Below are 20,745 nucleotides of genomic sequence, written 5' to 3' on the forward strand. Positions count from 1 at the left end.
ATTTGGCTGAGAGTGATGAAGAGAACGATAATGACGATGAGTTGGAATAACTGTTAACTGGAAGATCGCAAATGAATGTGAATTTCCAAAGTGGCTAGTATACCATTTAATTTATAATAGTAAAAAAACCAATGGGTAACTTTTTGTGGCATCGCATGTGACATGTAAGTAAATAAAAACTATTTTTGAAGTTATACTTCTTTAGGCGCGATTGCGAAAAATTGATGAGAGTGAATTTTTATAAAATTCACAGTATGAAGTAGGTACGAGCATATTCACAGCATGAAGTTAGTTGCTACATCTAAATCTTTTAAGTTAGGTATTAATGCAAATTAAGTGTGAAAAAAAATATATTGGTGTTTTTGATAATTCGATTATATTAAGACGGTGATAGATATTTACTGATGATTTGTATATTGTAAGTATATGTATATTTTTGTGTGTAAAATCGACATGGTTCAGTAGTTTTTCTCTACGTTATAATTACGAAGAAATTACATTTATCCGTTACTTTAGGACCTCACTGTAGAATATATTAATATTACGTGTTCATTGACGAACTTGGCACGGTTAATAAAAAAACTTGTAAATCCACCAAAAGAAAATTTTTATTTTTGTAACTGAAAAAATATTTTATTTTGCCAGACTTAATTTTGAAAAAAGGTGAAGGTAAATTTTTTAAATACTATATTATGAGGTAGTTTACTTTAAAAATAATCCGTATTTCGATCAACTGGTAAAAACATTTAAGTACATAAATTAATAATTCGAAATTTAACACTTTCTCCGATAATTTTCTTTGAATGTTGGATACAGATTAGTACAACTCTGTAAATATCTTTCTGGGGGTCTGTGTTACAATAGGTATCAATATAGGATTACCAGTAGGTCGGTTTTTAAAATTTCGCATAGATCTTGTCCCTCACCATACCTACCGGCCACAACCACTGTTAAATTACATACTAATAGTAATCGCATAAAAACAGGGCGGAGGGTTAAATAAGGGGACCCAATGTCACCTTAACTTTTTAATACTGTGATGGAACATGCTTTTAAAAATTTGGACTACTTACGTTCCGCCGATAATATAGTCATAGTAGCTGAGAATTTAGGAATGGCAAGAGAGATGGTACAGAAACTTGTTGTCGTTATAGAAAATGTAGGTTTACATATAAACAACTCTGAGCGACAATCAATTTGGATTTCGTATGGGGCTTGGTACGAGGGAGGCATTATTTGGCCTCCAGATATTACTACAAACATGCCGAAATCAATGAAAAGACGTGTTTATCTGTTTTATCGACTACGAAAAAGCGTTTGATCGAGTAAAACACACAAAACTCATAGAAACCCTAATACAACATGGTATAGACCATAACATGGTGGCCCTTATTAAAAACCTATATTGGGATCAAATGATGTTGATTAAAATAGACAATCGTATGACAGCAGAAATGTCAATAAAAAGAAGAATTCGCCAGGGATGTGTACTCTCTCCACTATTGTTTAATATATATTTCGAAAAGATCTTCCAAAATGCCCTCGAAATTATTATAGCAAGATCAGTTGATAACCGGTGGACAAAGAGAATTTTGGAATGGAGACACCGAATATAAGCTAACAGAAATAGAGGTCGACCACCAACGAGATGGATAGATGACATAAAAAGAGTGACTACAAATTGGATTCAGATGGCGCAAAATCGGACTAGATGGAAAAGCATGCGAGAGGCCTATGTTCAGCAGTGGACGTTAGAGGCTAGTTGATGATGATGATGATGACTGCTCACGACGCACTACACGATCCAAAAATCAAATAAGGTTGGTCTTATTGAAATTAAAGAAACAATCAAATAGTGCGAGAGAAGCTCTATCAGCTAAACTAAATCCCAATCATCAAAAAGGTTTCCGGGTATAAACTTAGAATACCAAGACTTCATTCTCTGCTTATTTTTTTGTAGTTTTTGCATGTAGGAGCTAGGCAAATTTTTAACTTTCGTTTTTCTTCTTCTTATTGCGCCGTCTTCTTTCGAAGGAAACTGCTTCACGAAAGATTGCTGTGCAAAAATATAAAACTTTATTGCCAGCAGCAATATAAACAGGGTTAAGAGCGTAGGCGCAAAATTTCGGGCCAATGCTTTTTAAATGCAATCATTTTTTTCGAATCCTAAGAAAACTAACAAATATTTTTGAAAAATTTAAATGCAGAATGAAATATTACATTATTACCGAGGGCCGAAAGTCCCTTAGAATAAACAAAAAGTTTTTTTGAATGAGATATTTGAAATTAAAAATCATACTAAATTTTCTCTTTTTTTCACCCCTGTAACTTATTAAAATAAACATTATAGAAGTTTTCAGGGACTTTCGGCCCTCAGTAATAATGTATTCTTTCATTCTGCGTTTAAATTTTTCAAAAATATTTGTTAGTTTTCTTAGGATTCGAAAAAAATGAATGCATTTAAAAAGCATTGGTCCGGAATTTTGCGCCTACGCTCTTAATTTATTTCCATTTTAGCAACTACTTTATTCTTTCTGTAGAAAATTTGTTCAGTTTGTTGTTGTAAATGCTCTTATTATACATTTCACAATTGTGGTGGGATAAAGATTCGACCGAAGCTAAATTAGAAATTAAGTAAATTAACTCTTAAAGCTAGCGCTTCACCACGGACACTAATGCTATCACTGAAATTCTCAATTCTTAAAAGTAGGTAACCTATGCTTTAGAAGTTTTGAAAATACTTAAAATATACCACGTGCAGTCAAATGAGGTTTGACTTTGAATGACCTTGAATGTGAATTTTATTACATTACTGACTTAAATAATTTTCCTATATTTATTATAAATATAACAAAAAGGGCTTAAACGTAATTTAAAGAAAGAAAAAAGTAAACAAGTTCGGTTATATTTTCACTTCCTTGTGTGGGAGTGACTAAGCATATAAAAGGAGGAAGTCCAAGGCCTGCTATAATTACGATTTGTTTTCGAAGGCTCTGTGTACAATTTATATAAAAATTCGAAAGCAACGTTTTAATTTTAGATACAGAAAATTTAGTATAATTTTAACCACCTTACCAGTTGCAACTCATGTGTAATATCATTAAAATTTATAGGTACAATTAAATGTAATGTCACCTCATCTTCGTAGTCAAAAGCGAATGCTTTATCAACATTTGCTTTAATGTAGTACCTAATGTACCCATAATTACCATTATATGGGTTGGGAATACCACTTCTTGGAATTGTAAAAGAAAACTCATATTCGTAGTGACCAGCTTGTAATGTACCTTAAAAATATATTATTATAATTGTTTAACTAAAATATAGTTTTAAAACATTCTGCAAGGCTATTGTAAATATTTTAAGTTATGCACATTGGATATAATTGAAAAACATATACTCAATATTTAACGTTTATGAATAAAATTCCAATCGTTTTAGTAAGTAGATAGTACTAATAATAATATATCTAAAGAAACGATTCAAAGTTAATTGGAATCGCCCAACAGAAGTCACAAGAACATATATATAATGTGATGTGACCAATGTGAGCCTGCCTAGTTCCTGGTTATACAACTAACTTAATATCAAATCTACACACTAAAAAAGATAAATAGCTTTTAAAAACGTTAAAATATATTTGAACATGTGATATATCTAAATCTCTAAAATGAGTTACAATTGATATACAAAAAGGACAATAAAAAACAACAGAACAAGTCAAACAACCCACAGTATGATGCAGATATGTAAATGATGTGTTCTCCATTTGGCCTTACCAACCAGAAGCATGGAATACATTTCTGATGGACATCAATAATAAAGAAGAATAAATTAAATTTACCATGAAACCAGAAAACAATAATTCACTTCCTTTTCTGGACGTGATATTCACAAGAGAAAACACAGGATGATATTCAAGCAAAGTCTACAGACAACCAATCCACGCCAATAGATATTTAAATTTTAAATTACTACTCCAACCACAACATAAACATCAAAAAAGAATTATCAAATAGAGGCTGAAGTACCTGCTCTAATAAAAATAATTTCAGGAAGAAAAAAAACCTACTGCTAACAAAGGTTTTGACTAAAAATGACTACCCACTGTCATATATAAACTAAGAATTCCACACGATTGAAGAAAGAAATATCGATCGAATTAGAAATAACCAGCCAGAAATACGAAACGTAGCAGGGTTTGAAGTGGTAAGCCATTTCAATTACTTACGTCGACGCCTTACAATGGCCAGATCAGCAACGGTCAAACTTACTAAAATCTGGAAAGATACGGGCATAACCAGGAACACGAAACTGCGCCTAGTACGGACGCTTATCTTTCCTATCGCTACCTATGCGTCAGAAACTTGGACGGCACATCGCACAAATGTCTCAATATTGACAGAACTCGACATCAATACTAGGCTTATCACAATCATCAACCAAATTATATTGAGGTACTTTGGACACATTACCAGACGAATGGAAGGCATGGAGAGGTTGGTGGTTGAAGGCAAGGGAGATGGCAAAAGAACTCGAGGAAGATCGCCACTCCGATGGTCAGGCCAAATAAAGTGCGCTACCGGTTACTCTCTGTCTGAGGCAGCACACCGCGCCCAGGAGAGAAAAGAATGGATAGCAACCATTCGTCAAATACCATAACGTCACCACATCCTTACGAAGGATAAAGGATAGAGAAGGAGGAAGAAAGAAAACAATAAAACACCATAAGAAATCCAAAAACAACCAACACACTGAGATATATTCTGTTCAATACCAAAACCAACGACACACAAAAAAGATAAAAAACTGCATCTATAAAGTACCCTGTGAATGCAACAATTTCTACGTGGAAGAAACCGCAAGACTACTAAGTGTCAGTATAAACTGAGCATGAAACATACATCAAGAACACAGATTTCGAAATATCCCAGATATGTAAATATGCCTGGGGCAATGAGCATAGCTACAATGGAAAGATGCATCAAAAAACATAAAAGAAACAGACATGAAAAAGAGAAAAGTCGAAGAATCAGATCTCATCCTACTTAACGAAGAGACAAATGTGTAGCAAACATATCCGCATAATGTAACAGGATTTGGTTGCCAATACTAAAAGAAGAAATCAACAACAAGAACATACCAACAATAGCGGAGTAACAGGAGGTCGGAGAAACATCACTTACAATCTTATACACAATACATATGCAACACACAATAATCCTGTGGAAAATTTCTCGATCTAGTATCCCGTTTTCCGTTATGTAGGAGCATTGATTATAAACCACCCACATGGGTGGTTTATAATCAATGTAGGAGCCAAGGTATTTAAATTCTCTTACTCGTTCTAGTTTCATGTGTGTGGCATTGTTTGAAATGCCGTATTTGATTGCAGAGAGGGAAAGCAATTGTATTTCAATTTCTTTGGTTTCTTTGAGCATTTATAGTGTTCATATCTAAGCCTTGTGCCTTATTTGATTTAAATTTATTGATTGTCGGTCTTAGTTCGCTTTCGAGTGTATCAGTGATAATCATATTCCTTAGCTTTATTTTCAAATAATTTAAATATTCGGAGCAAACCAATTTTCGTTCATGCTAATTTTTTGTTTTTATAGAACAGGTAAATAACTTAGTCTTTTATTTCGAACTATGTTTAAAGAAATTAATTGATATTCAGACATGTTAAAATTTGGACCTAGTATTATTCGCATATTTGTTAATTTAAATTTTGCATTACTTATTAGTCGACTAGTTATGTAACTGACTCCATTTGGAATTATAAAACTAAATTTAGATGTTTAATTAACTAATTTTAAATAGTGATACATTGTTTATGTTTACGTCATGTGTTACCATGACTTACCTTTTAATTTTCGGGATAAGACATGTACTAAATTTTCAATTTCTTTTATCTAAACGACATTAAGTTATTACTACAACTTTACGGACAATTGTAACAGATTAATAAAAAGTGCTCTTTAAAAATACAAATATTTTATTATACCGACGCTAAGTATAAAAATTTAAAAACCAAAATGGATTTTATGTAACTTTGTAAAGTTACAAAAAATCCAGAAAATATTAAATAAATGGAAAGATCTAATAGAAGACATGGTAATAGATACTAGAAATACTCTTGTGTTCTGAATATTGAGGAAAGAGGAAGTGTCGAGATAGAACAGAAATACTTTAAGAGACATCAAACGATCTATACGCCCAAAAATAATCACCCGAAATATCGACCAATAACGACAACCAAAATATAAAGCTTATTTATCGTTTCTATATTGAAAATGCATCTTTAAATCATCGAAGACCATACAAAAAAGTTAACTGTCGCGTCGGTCGTTCCACTATATACCGCAATCTCTATAGTAGTTGTGGTTCAGTGTATATTAAAACAATAAAACAATTTGACTGAACATCAAACTGACAAAGCTAGCTTCTACAATATAAAGATATTTCTCTTAAATAAAAATATTACATTAAAATATTAATACACTACTACATATCCTCCATATTGCTGCGTAGAGGTAGAGCTGAACTCTTGCAGATACTAATAAAAAAAATTGGAACGTTTTGAGATACGGATCTATCGAAAAATATTACTGATAAGCTGGGTGGATCGCAAAAAAAATTAAGTAGTTTTAGATGGAATGACAATGAATATAGAGAAAACTAAAATAATGAATATTCGAAAGCTGGAATATATCTATACCTCATAGTACAGGGCAAGGTCGCCGGATGAAGGTGTCGAGGTCGAAGAAGAATACCCTGGCTTCAAAATCTACAATGGTGATGTCATAATATGTTCGCTGATCTATCCAACCGAACTGTGATAGACCGACAGAGCCTGAGATGTGGTCAAAGGAGGCTATAAATAGCGCGATATTCGAGAATCAGCAGTATAATACAAGAATACTATGGTATGTAAGAAATGAACATACGGTGTGAGCACAAGAAACTTGAACAATAGAATTTTTGAAGAAGAAGAATAAGCGAAATATCAAACGCACATAAGAGTTCAAAACTCGCAAGCGCAAGGAGAAGGAAGGAGATTTCCTGAAAATGAAACATAAGAAGCTAAATAAAGCGTACAAAATAAACATCGATGATTGCAAAGACCTAGAAGCAAAAAATTTAAAAATTAACCTAGGAAAATATAGAACTCGAAGCGAGAATAGATGTCACAATCATGAATTTAAAAGGGATAGAACCTAGATAAAAAGGCGCAAATAACAGCCAATACCATATGCAGGCCGATCCAAACAATGTGGCTTCGACCTCCACATGATACAAGGACATTTTCCCCTAATATCAACACTGATATTAACAAAGCCGGAAACTGGAAAATAACGAATATATAGCCCGCAGAGAAACAATCAGCCATACAAAGAAGTCATAAAAGGTCTGCCCCCAAAAGAAGATCCTATACACATAAAGAATACCGCATTGTCCATCCAAGAACCAGCGGAACAAGTCAAGATTCGATAAAAGGCCCCTTCCATAGAGTACAAGTGCTAAGAGAGGAAAATTGAGCTACGAGTGATAATCTAAAACCGGAACAGACCGATAAAAGTTACAGTGCTATAATGGCCGATTTTGTCAACACATAAATAGCAGATGTAACGCCTCCACGTGAGTAAAATGTGTTAAAAACTACAGAGTGATACAATGGACTTCGAGACCAACCAACGAAGTCTGCAAACTGCGCTATAGCCAACTGTAGATATTGTACACAACAAAGTTACCATACCTAAACTTGATACGACAACAAACATCAATCCACGAGAAGAAGGAGGTAACAGGACAAACGCAGACACACAAAGACATGATGATAACCTTCATTATGATGACTTAATTCATAGAAAGGATTAACCAATAGAAGATGACCCGACACGAGAAACCAGAAGAAATGAGTGAGTAAGAGTAATTATCCTTTGTTGCAGGACACAGAAGCAGTCAACAATTTTAGGGATGGGAAATACAACCTATAAAATAGAACTCGACCAACAAAAAGAAGATAGCAAGAGAAAGACCTCTTGGGCCACCTCATACGAAATAAAAAGATGAAAATCTCGGTGCAATGCCCATATTTCGCCCGAGATTCCAAATGAAGGTCTTTATGTAGAGCATAAGCGGAGAAATACCTAAAAGGTCGGGACACTTTCAAAGTAAAACAGAGTTATTAAGCGGACAGTAACAGGTACGACCATTGTTGCACCACCTTTTGCTGAAGTTGCACACTAAACGAAGCGCCAGGAAGAAATTACTCCAGACTGTAGCTTTTCAGGACAAAGATATTATTGATAGCTGTAAAAGGAAAATAGGTAATTACTAAAAAACGCAGACTGTTCCATTAATATGTTAGCTCTATTGTTAATCAATAGCTGTGGTGTCAACAAAATGATTTTGAATGCTTTTTAAACTCGATCATTCAGTTATATAAAAACAATACAATAGCCTCACAGTAGTATATAAAATTTCATTTAAATCTAAGTGATAGGTATAAAACATAAAGCCGATGTACACGTGTATACAGACCTCGCAGTGAACTTTTATCAGAAACAGAATATTATCGGTTCAACAAAGATAGAAGCTTGATGATGTACGATTTGAGACATTTTATATTTAACTACATATATAATATTAATTTTTTTTATTTGAGAAAAAAAGTCGAATCCACCTAATGGTTAATAGCGACGGAACAATACATAAATTATAATTTTGTGGTACAATATAAGTATAAGGTTACATATATTATCTACAAAAACATATTAGATTTTATTGAATACACCAATTGTTTTTAAAAAGTCAATTAAATTTTTTTGGTACCTTATTATTGTCAAGCAGGCTGATATTTTTGACACAATATTAAAATCAATACGTTGTTGTGTAGATTTTGTGCATTCAATGAGAATATGTTTGACAGTTAGTTGTTTGTTACAAGACTCACAAATGCTGAGAACAAATATAAGTGAGTAAGCCTGGTATGACCATTCATAGAGCCAGTAATTTAACACATATTGCTTTAACAACACTTTCGAGTCATTAGGGGCATATTTTATGACAGTTTCTGAATCCGCACTAGTCACTGCACTACGCGCATTTGAGACTGCATCTTCATTTCCGCTAATGCCCACGTGGGAAGGAGTCTAAATAAGGTTGACTACTCTACCATTTTGTTAAGATAAATAATATTTATTTCTATCAGCTATTAAAAATACAATATCAAGTTAAAAACTAAAACCAGTATTGCTCTTTTTTCCTAACTAAGGAAATATACCTGGTTTCATTTTTAGCTCTTGTTACATATGTATATAGTGCAGTGCCAAGTTTTTTTGTATAGGCTATATATATATATATATATATATATATATATATATATATATATATATATATATATATAGGGTATATTTTGTATAGGGCAATTTTTTGATATTTGAGAATAACCTTTGTTTTTTTGTGTACAACCCAAAAGTTTGTATGTTTAATACTATAGTGATCAAAGGATAAGTATTGTACTTTTTCTTCAGTTGATTTGTAGGTATATTTTATTAGATAGTAAGTTATAATACCGATCATATCATGATATGTTATAACTAAAGCTCGGATTATAGGAAAAATGCCTTTTTTGCCTATTTTGCCTATTATAATTGTTTTTTTGCACTTTTTGCCTTTTTTATAATTTCATGGTACTACCCATGATATTATTTTATTACTAAACCATTCTATAATAAAATTTTGGGTCAACAATAAAATATCAATGGTTTGTTTATATAACAGATTTCTAGGAAAATGTACCTGATCGAGACTTGAGGGTTAACTATTTGGAAATCCCTAAGCTTTATTAGTTTATTATCAGTTGTACAGTCGGTTACTGTATCAGAGTGTAGTCACAAATTGCTATATCCGAGTTTAGTTTTGTTGCGTATACCGAAAAGCAAAGAACACGTTTTAAAACGTTTTAGACATTTGTGTAAAAAGATGACATCTAAATTAAGGCTATGGATCGCACCTTATTCGGAACTTTCTCTAGAAGGAGATGGAGCATTTTGTAAACCATGCGGCAAATCGGTAAGTTTTATTTTTTCTCGTCCCACAACATAACTAAATTCTAAAGCGGTTTTAGAATTCTAATTATTTTTTTTTAAATTCTCAGATTTCAAGTAGAAAAAAGTAAAAAGACCAGCATTGTGGAACCCCACTTCATAAACGTAATTTGGAAAAATTAAATTCCTCTAAGTTAGCCCAAATATCTCTGCGGGATAGTTTAAACAGTTCAAAAAAAAAAGAAGGAAGACGCATTTAAATTTGATTTATGCCAGATGATGATTGCATCCAACATTCCTCTATATAAAGTTAAGAACCCTAGTTTTAAATGCTTTTTCGAAAAATATCTTAATAAATCCTTACCGGACGAGAGTACATTGAGAAAACATACTGTAAAAAATGTTATGTGGAATGTATTTCAAAAATTAAGCGGGAGTTAGAGGGCAATTTTTTGTATATTATCGTGGATAAAACGACAGATGTATGCGGCAGGAATATAGCTAATATAATAATATAATGAACGAAAACTTTGAGAGAAAACCTTATTTAGTTGCCTTTAAAGAATTGGAAAAAACAAACAATTTAACAATAAGTCGATTTATACAAGATAGTTTAACAAACCTCTTTTTACCCAACGCTATACCAGTGAATAAAATAGTTTCAATGCTTTCAGATGCTGCGGCATATATGTTAAAAGCTGCTGTTAACTTAAAGATTTTTTATCCTAATTCAATTCATTGCACTTGTGTAGCCCACGGGGTAAATAGAATTGCTGAAGAAGAAATAAGAAATCTGTTTCCGTTGGTAAATAATTTTATAAATTTTATGAAAAAAGTTTTTGTAAAGGCTTCGTTGAGGGTGCAAATATATAAAGAAAGACTTCCCGGTGTCCCTTTGCCACCTAAACCAGTAATTACAAGGTGGGGAACCTGGCTCAAAGCAGTTTTTTTTTACTTTGAACACTGCAATGAAATAGAATTAGTTATGTCAGAATTTGATGATGATATTTTAGAAGCCATTCGAGAAGCAAAAAAAATATTAAAAAATCCCAAATTGAAACAGGAACTCGCTTATATCAATGACAATTATAAATTAATAGTTACCACAATTACCTTATTAGAAAAACAAGAGATACATTTATGTGAGTCAGTAAAATTAATAGATAATTTCAAGACGAAAATTAAATCGGCACCTGGAAGTAACGGTCAATTAATTTAAAAAAAAATGAAATATGTTTTCGACAAGAATGAAGGTTTTTCGTTTTTATCTAATGTTGCTAAAGATTTGAATGGGACATTTTCCGAGGAATTTCAAATTATGCCAGATTTATTATCCGCTCTGAAATATGCTCCAATTACATCTGTCGATGTCGAACGTTCGTTTTCAATGTACAAATTAATTTTAAGTGATCGTAGACATAGTTTTAAGACCGAAAATATTGAAAAACATTTAGTAATAAAAAAAAAACATTTAGTTTAGTTGTTTCTATTAATGATAAAATTTTAAGTGGTTACAATGTTTAATTATTAATTTACAGTTATTTAGTTACTAGTTTATTTATACTTTGTACAATAAATAATAAGTTATATTCCTTTATTGCCTATATTTTGCCTAAATGTTAATATTCCTGCCTTTTTAAATAAAAATCTTTGCCTATATAGGCGCCTTTTTCTTCAATTTTTTGTTGCCTATAAATCCGAGCTTTAGTTATAACTGAGGTAATGCCAGCTTTACCGAGTTATAAAGGTATTCTATCTAATTCTAGGAATATTTTTTGATTTTTGTTTTTGTCCAAATTTACATTTTTGATTTTTTGCTATTTGCTTTGTTTGATTTATGTTTAATATGTTTACATTCTTTATTAACTTCTACTTGGCTGAAGTTTAAAAAAATAAAAATTGTTAATAATAAGTAATTCTGACAGAAATGTAGAGGGACAATATAATGTAAGTGTGTTTACTTATCCTCCTTTTTGACTATGAATGTATTTTGGTTTTTAAGAGTTTATAATATTTGTCATTCTTTTGGAATATTTTTTAAACCAATATTCCATAGATCAAGTGTCGAGTTTTCCTCATCCCTCGCCAAAGGACAAGGTGGCGAGGGATCAAGAGAACGAGAACCGGCGGATCGACTACGAACGCTCCCTGGTAGTAGAACACAATTTTTGAAATAGAAAAGACATTGGTCCTAGAACTATTTTAAATTGTGTCGAACTGACCACAGCGTTCTTTGGGACCTGTCACGGTAAAGAGCGAACAAAATCCTTGACGGGGACTTGTAATTGCTTTTCCGATCAGGGTCGTGCTGCGATAGCGTTTCGTCGCCAGAAACCTTATACAAATAGTAAGTATAGGAAATGCTGTTAGCGAAAGGTAGTGACACGAAGCTACGGGCAGTAAGAAGAGTCGATACGACCGGCATTCTTGTGCCTCTCTCGAGGAGAGTAGAGTAGAGTAGGTAGAGGCCGGAATCCCAAATTAACTCCTTGAAACGAAGATGGACTCTCGAAACTTGAGATTCACTTCTAGAGCCGCGGTCGTAGAACGTCCAGAAACTCCTGAAAACCAGGAGGACCTTACGGCCGTACGACAAAATGAGGTGTAACGCTCAAGCATCACAACTTAGACACCCTGAAAAATTTCCCAACCGTGATCCCACGCGCTTAACATTTACAGCTCTTTATCAACGATTAAGAGAAACAGCTGCCATGACGATGTTATTTTAATGGAAGTTGAGGAAAATACAGAAATTAGCTTTCGAAGACTATCTGCCATGTATCCTATAATTTTAAAATCTTTCTTAAGAAATATCTTACACAACGAAAAATTATATCCTTTTCATTTTACAAAGGTACAAGCACTGCTGCAAGGAGATTTGCCTGCTCGTAAAAAAGTCTGCCTGCCTGCTAGATGGTTACAAAATCAGAAAAATCCAAATGACAATTTTTTTCAGGTACATTTTTTTTTCGATAAGCTACATTCACAAAAAATGGAATTTTTAATATGCATAATGCACAATATAACTCGTATGTTGGTGACAATCCTCACTTTTTTTAAGAATTTAGGCATCAGCATGGGTTTAGCATAAAAATCTGGATAGAAGCAGTTAACGATTATGTACTTGGGCCCGTGGAATTGCCTGCTCGTTTAAATGGTGCTGATTACTTACATTTCCTGCAAAATGTTTTACCTGATTCGTTAGATGATGTGCCTTTATTCGGCAAAACTTACGGTATCTACATGACGGCTGTCCGGCCCAGGCCAGCAAGGTCGCCTGGGGTTGTTTGGGGATACATAAAAGCATTTGTTTATTCTGTTCCGATACACAATCGTGCCCAACTCTGGCTAAGGATACAAGATACTTGCAACGAATTGAGAAATAACTAATAATTCTGAGTTCTCTAAGCAAAAGGACTAATCTATGCATAGTAACTAATGTTCATCATATCGAGCATTTTTTGTAACTATCTACTTTTGATACTTGTTCTTTTGTGTTAGTTTCGTTCCATCGTAAAAAATACTTTGTTTTTAAAAGCTTTTAAATAAAATTGTGTGTTACAATTTGATATTTTACTTTTCTCCTAAACGTTTTTTACGAATTGAGCTGCATTTATTGAAACAAGAGATAATTGATAAAATTAATTAAGGTACCTATTAATTTAACTTTCATGAAGAAAAAACGTAAAATTTTCAAATCGATTTTTCTAGAAAACGATATATCTTACCGATTTAAAATAGGAGTACCTATTTTCAGTCAAAATTCACAACTCACTCTGTACATTATTAAACAATGGAAGCAAACACTTTTTAATGGTAATTTGATTTGATATTCCCCATAGGGGCCTGCAAACGGCAGCAAACTGGTAGCAGTGTGTACAGTTTCTCATGACCCACTCTGTATATTAGCAGCAAAATAAAAAAAATCAATATTTTCTCGTAGAAACGACTAGACAGTTTAAATATAAACAAACTTTATAAAATGGTTATTATTAACATTAAGATAAAAATATACATAAACATTATCAAATATAAAATTTCATATTTATAGTCTTTTGACTTAAATATAGTTATACTTTATTTGGATTTCTATATCTGTCTCGTAAAAGTTCTTTTGATGTACTGTATACTATAAAGATTTAGGCAAAGTTTTGGACATGGCATAGCAAAAAGGAAGATCATAAATTAAGCCACATAATCCGTAGCCCAAAAATAAGTTCATTGAACCTAACTTACTAGTACAAATTTACACAAAAAAGGTACAGCACTTTGAAGTAACCAAATGAAAAGCATATTTACAAATTTGTAGCGTATTTTGCAAATGTCTTATATACACATTAAATATTTAGTTTGAGGCTGGTAAACCATTTTGCGGGCAGTATGAGTTGCCAGTGTTCATACTGTAATAAAACTCCAAATAATGTCCACTGTTTGCGACGAAAGAGTCGGGGGTTCTAGAAATGGAATTAAGCATCTGCCAAAAAATCCTACTCTCACGTTCCCGAAGTCTTTTGCCGCGTAACCACTGGGTGCATCGCGTGAAATGGGTGTGCCTTATGTAGCAAACGGCTAAGGAAAAAACCTCAACAGGAAATGTTAATCCTCCAGGTTGGGGGTTGGGGGTTGGGGCAACGGGCTTGCGACTCTTCCGTTAAAAGTTTTTTAGTGAAAATGAGGTGATGATGTAGGAATGTGCAGGGTATAAGTACCAAACATGAGCTATTTGAGACTTTTGACGACTATGCGTTAGATAGATTAGTCTTGGGGACAAAAGAAGTTATCTATAATTTTATAGCGGTGTTAGCAATAATAAACAAATAAATAACAAGAGCAGGAGGATAAGTAGAATTTGTAATAGAAAAATGTAATTGTTCTTAATAAGCTTAATTATACAATAATCTGACGCCTTGATATGTATTTGAAGCTATTTTCTTGTGTCATTTTAAAGTAATTACTATTTAAATGGGAATAAGCCACAATTAAAGGTTAAAGTACGTTTATTGACGTTTCAATTTCCACTTCTTATTGTGGCTTATTCCCATTTAAATAGTAATTGATATGTATTATTTAAAATATTTATTGATGTCACTGTTTAATAGTATCCGTAGTAAAAAAGTAATGTATAACATCCGCTTATAGAATTTTGGGCATTATCTCGATTATAACTAGCTTCCGAAATTGTATTAAGAAGCAAAAAAATGTGTTAATCTAATTGTTGAAGCGGTTTTGGCCCTAGAATATGTGATTTAATTTATAACCATTTTGTTACACTCTGTATATTCAATATCTTATCTAAAATATGGAAAGAGAAGACCAAAATAATTGATTTTAATTGAAGAGCTATTTAAAATGATACACTCACTTATTACGATGATATCTGACTATTTAACAGAACTACATTGGCCTTTTCTTTAAGTAAATCATATTCGAACATATTATACTTCTATTCTACTCTATTTCTAACAAAATTTGAAAACTATATTTACACTATATATATATATATATATATATATATATATATATATATATATATATATATATATATATATATATATATATATATCTTATACGACCCGCATATTAGGCCAGTCTATAAAAGGTACTTTTTAACTGGTAGTACAACATGAGTGCATCGGCTAAACTGTCACACCTACCTCTTTGATTTCAAGCGTAATAAATCCATAATAAACTTCTTACATTCGCCAACAAGATTGAGATTGATAGATAAAAACTTATTATCTCCTGAGTAATGGACCGTTCTCCATTTTGTCGATTTGGAAGAGCTATCGTAGTAGCTTTCTCTTTCTGTCCAGGCAGTATGCTCCCTTCCTCGGAATTTACATCTTATACCTAAAACCAATAGTTAATTGTAGTACCGTTAATAGTTCATTAATCTCTTACCTAATATTACAGACATAATAACAGGTAAGATATTTTTTTTTTTTACAGATTTGTCACATCTACTCTAAGCATTGATTAAAAACTACACATACCCTGTAGAGTAGTTTTTAATCAATGTTCTAAGTTTAATAGCAACGTAAATGTATAAATAATAATTCATATATTATAAACATGACATCATCATTAACAAACATAGTTAATTTCTTTGATATCGTCTTAAGGTATTTTATTAATCGTTCGATTTTACAATTTACTTCTATAATTTCGGTTAGGTTTCCTAATGTTAACTGATATTTTGGACAATCTATAAGTACATGCCTGGCACAATAATTAAAGGGAGTTAGTGTCACACAATATATGGTTTTGGGCAAGTTGGATATGTCCTAGAGGACGGAGTGGGATAACAATATCTGAATTAACCCTGTTAAAAATTTAATATTTCCACGGTTTTCGTCAAATTTGAACGTGTACCAGCATTAAAACAAGTAACATAAAATATTACATTGTTTTATTTTGCTAAATATTTATTTTAATATTATCTTTTAATCGCCGTTCTTCCTATAACAAAAGGTATAAATATATTAAAAATAAATGTAATCTATTAATAAAAATTATTGTATTGTGTTAATATTGTATTTGATTGTATTAATAAAAATGAATCGCCGAAATGTTTGTACGCGCATAACTTCCTAAGGGTTATACCAAATTAGATAATTCTTTTTTTGTTACGTTTGTTATTATCAGGACAATGTTTGTGTAAAAGATAATTTTAAAAATTTTTACGAAAAGTCGTAAAAAGGTTTTTCTGTTTTCCGTCATTTTAAATCGCAATATAACTAATAGATGGTGCCATACTACGAATAACAAAGGAAGCTATGATTGACAAAATAAATGTCAGAATTGATAAATTGATATAACGACATAGCTGTATTTGGTATTGCGGCTCCAAATAATAACGATGAAGTTTCAACCATATCAGATGGGAAGATATGTCAATGAGGCGGTTATTAGTTAGTTTAGCTGTTCACCTGGTGAATGGACGGACTTTATTTCACGAGATAAAACGCAACGCAAAGAGCTGAATGACCACCAACGACAAAGTTGAAAAGTTACCTTTTTTTTTTAAGGGAATTGACAACATATATATTGTTAGACAGATTTAAAGACGTAGGTCCAACAAACAAATATATAAAAACAACTACCAAACACAGTGTAAAGAATCTTTACCAGAAGTAAATATTTGATCGTTAGAGAAGTGTACAGAATAAACTTCGCCAAGTTGTGTAACGATGTGCATCACCATCGTCCCGTCAATATTCCGTATACACGCACTCCCCTCACCGACTTTCACTTCTATCGATGCGTGCTAGAGGAGGTGGAAATCCGGCAGCTTTATAAGTAGAAAAAAAGATCCGCCGAACGAGAGAATTGAGTTCTATCAAAGTGTTGATCTGGGAACAACTCCACGGGTCCTAGGGTGTTAACTGAAAGTCAACCGCTTCTGCTAGAGTGTTGACCTAGTGGCAGTTCTTTACCTATCTTAGAGTGTTGATCTGACAGAGAAGTGTTGATTAGCCACTTCCTGCTCCATGTCGGATCGAGTTTTGATTAATCCGTCCACCTCTAACCCAGACCATTCCTTTTCGTTAGCGAGTGTGTATTATAGTTTATTTTTATGAACGAGAGAGTAATTAGCATAATTTTAACTGGTAGCTCCGACCACTCCATGGGCGTGCTCAAGATTAATTGAAAAATTACTTTGAATAATTGTGAAAAATAAATGAATTATTTCAGTGTTATAAAGTGTTATGTGTATGTAAACAAAAGTGACCTCTTTTATCACACACTATATTAGAACTGACTGGCCTACATTAAAAAGGGTTTTAAAAAATTCACATTTTTTTTAATTTTTAAAAATTACAAAAGAGAAAAAGAGTTTTTAAAACCGTCTAAGGTATTAAATAGATGAATAAAAATATTAATATAAAACTTACAGTTACTTGTTACAAATCCAAATCAGATTCAGAAGATGAACTTTCAGAACCAAGATTTATAATAACTGGCTCGATCATTTTATCAGTAATATTGTCCAGCTTCCACATTTTTTCCTCTTCTTTAATAGTGTGATTTACTGCCTTTTCCCAGTTTTCAGGTTTTACATTATTTACGGCCTCCAAAAACAACTTGACATTAACATCATGAATTTTAAAAGTGGTATTTTTTCTTGAAACTTCACTCTTTATCTGTGCCCATACCAGTTCAATCGGGTTTAATTCACAATGATATGGTGGGGATCTAAGTACTGTCATTCCACGATTTTTGGCAATTTCATCAATTTCGTATTTTTTAAATTTTTCTTTATGAAGGGCACACAACGAATAAAGTTCCTTTCTTATAGATCCGGGATGGTACGTAATATTTTTTGAACTCAACCAATTCTGCAAGTCTTTTTTTTAACCACTTGGTTGTGGGCAGTCCTTCTATAAGTCTGGAGTGATAACTTGCATTATCCATTACTATTACACAGTTCTTAGGAAGAAGATCTATCATTTGTTCGAACCATTCTTGAAAGACATCAGCGTTCATGTCTTCATGGTAGTCACCGGTACGAGTTGATTCAAAAGTTAATAAACCACCTTCAACAAAACCGTCTGAACTGCCAATGTGTACTATTATCAGCCTGCGTCCCTTTCCTGATTTTGGGTTTAAACCATTAGATAAGTTATTTACAAAAGCGTGCCTTTGACTTGTAACAGTTTCATCCTGCCAAAATTTATTTGGTGTATGACCCTCGTTGATCCATGTTTCATCAAGATAAAATATTTTTCTTTTTTGGTTTCTCATTTCCTTTATGGTTCTTAGAAAATGTCTTCTCCATATGACAATATCGCTTCTTTCTAATAAAATAGACTTTCTGGGATTCTTTTTCCAGCGGAAGCCTATTTCTTTTAAAAGTTTCCATAACGTACTTCGACTCATTTCTGGGTAATCCTTATCATCTCGAACTGAGACAAGAACTTTATCCAATGTTGGAAATTCTTGTCTAAAGAAGAATTCATGCACTTTCCGTCGAAGTCCTTCTTTAAAATGATATTCTATTTGAAATTTTGGTTTCCCTGGAGCATTACGTGGCATTTGAAAACTACCACATTTCTCTTCTTTAATAACTCTGTAAATCGTAGATTTCCCAACACCAAGTGTACTGCTAACTAACTCAACGGTCTCATCAACACTTTCACATAAACGTTTGTCTGTAAATGATTTAAAACAATTAAATATTAATGTTTTTTCATTAACTGTTAGAGGACCAATTTTTCGGCGTTTACACGGCACTTCCAAATTTTCCATAACACTAGTATACACAATAAACTGCACCTTGCAACTGAAGTACCTACTTTTAGTGAACTGTTAAGAATTTTGAATACGCCACTTGGACCTTCCTATATACAAAATGGAAAAACCCACTATCATATTTTCTGTGGAATAAGTTTAGAAGGTAATTATCTAGTCAATTACTGTCGTAGATTCCCGGAATTAAAGAATTAAATGTTTGATTGTTGAAACCCTTACTTCGTGGAATGCACTCATTTCAGATAAAATAAAACGTTTTATGTTATCTAAAGAATTAAACTTTATTTTGCAAATAGGTAGGTACTTATTAAACTTTTATTGGTTATATATAACCAATAAAATAAACATCTTACATTTCTTGCAAATTCATTAGTACCTGTTAACCTCCATCACTTCGACACTGGCAACCTTATTTAGGGATTAGTAACCCTCACAACTATTGTATTCTATTCTGCTCCAACCTTTATACCTGGTGGTCATACTCAATTTAAAATTGTTTTCCTATATACTTCTGTAAACTTGTTGACAAATATCTGTTTTTCATTGAGTCACCCGTATCAACAGTTTAGGGATTTGCATACATAATTTATTGTTTTATTACTCTCTCATACATAAAAATACACTATAACAAACCGTATTTTAGTTTGGTTTTTGATAACATTAATTATATTTTATTTTTCGTCCTAGGATTGACATTTAAATTGTGTACATATTATCTAGGATGTAATTTTATTTTGTTATTTATTTGCCTCGAATGTATTTTTATTAAAATTAAACTAGAGTTTTACTGAGTCTGCTGTTTATGATGTGTGCTGTGATGCCACGCCAGGTATGTCGTGGATATACCGCCTTTCCAAAGAGGAATTATAGCACGAAGCCGCACAAGTGGGTATTTAAATGGGAATAAGCCACAATTAAATGTTAAAGTAAGTTTAATAACGTTTCAATTTCCACTTCGGAAACCGTTCTCAAAATACAAACATTAGTATAATATTATAATATAATGTTTCTATTTTGAGAACGATTTCCGAAGTGGAAATTGAAACGTTATTAAACTTACTTTAACCTTTAATTGTGGCTAATTCCCATTTAAACAGTAAAGATTAATAAACATAAGCAAACTAATGTCGGAGGTGCTGCATCTACATTAAAGCAGGTTACAGCTGATGCTTGTAATTATACCATGGATTCTGAAAGTGAGATGGATATGGCTTTGTTCTGATTCAGATAATAGCGTTTATTTTAATGTTTGTAACAATATTTATTCTGAATAAAAATGTTTCTAAATGTTTTGTTTTTTCATTTTAATCAAATTGAGCTGAAAAAGGGTATAAGTGCTTCTTTTTATAAAAAAACAAAATATTTTCCAAAACTCAAGGTTCAACTAAAATTTCAAATTTAAATTTGAAATAAAAGCCTTTTAATAAAAGCAATCAAAGAT

The 20,745-nt window shown here is 32.3% G+C and overlaps 1 protein-coding gene across 2 annotated transcripts in view; it reads right to left on the bottom strand.

Moving 5' to 3' along the window:
* LOC140437207 (arrestin domain-containing protein 3-like) overlaps positions 1–20,745 on the bottom strand; it is a 62,560-nt gene that overhangs the window by 24,244 nt on the left and 17,571 nt on the right. For both annotated transcript variants that reach the window (XM_072526574.1, XM_072526573.1), the window contains exons 3-4: positions 15,750–15,902; positions 3,076–3,287 (exon numbers count right to left, since the gene is read on the bottom strand). In XM_072526574.1, the coding sequence (XP_072382675.1) occupies positions 3,076–3,287; positions 15,750–15,902 (365 nt within the window). The remainder of the gene's footprint in view (positions 1–3,075; positions 3,288–15,749; positions 15,903–20,745) is intronic.

This window comes from Diabrotica undecimpunctata, chromosome 3 (assembly GCF_040954645.1).
Source record: "Diabrotica undecimpunctata isolate CICGRU chromosome 3, icDiaUnde3, whole genome shotgun sequence".
NCBI classification, from domain to species: Eukaryota; Metazoa; Arthropoda; class Insecta; order Coleoptera; family Chrysomelidae; genus Diabrotica; species Diabrotica undecimpunctata.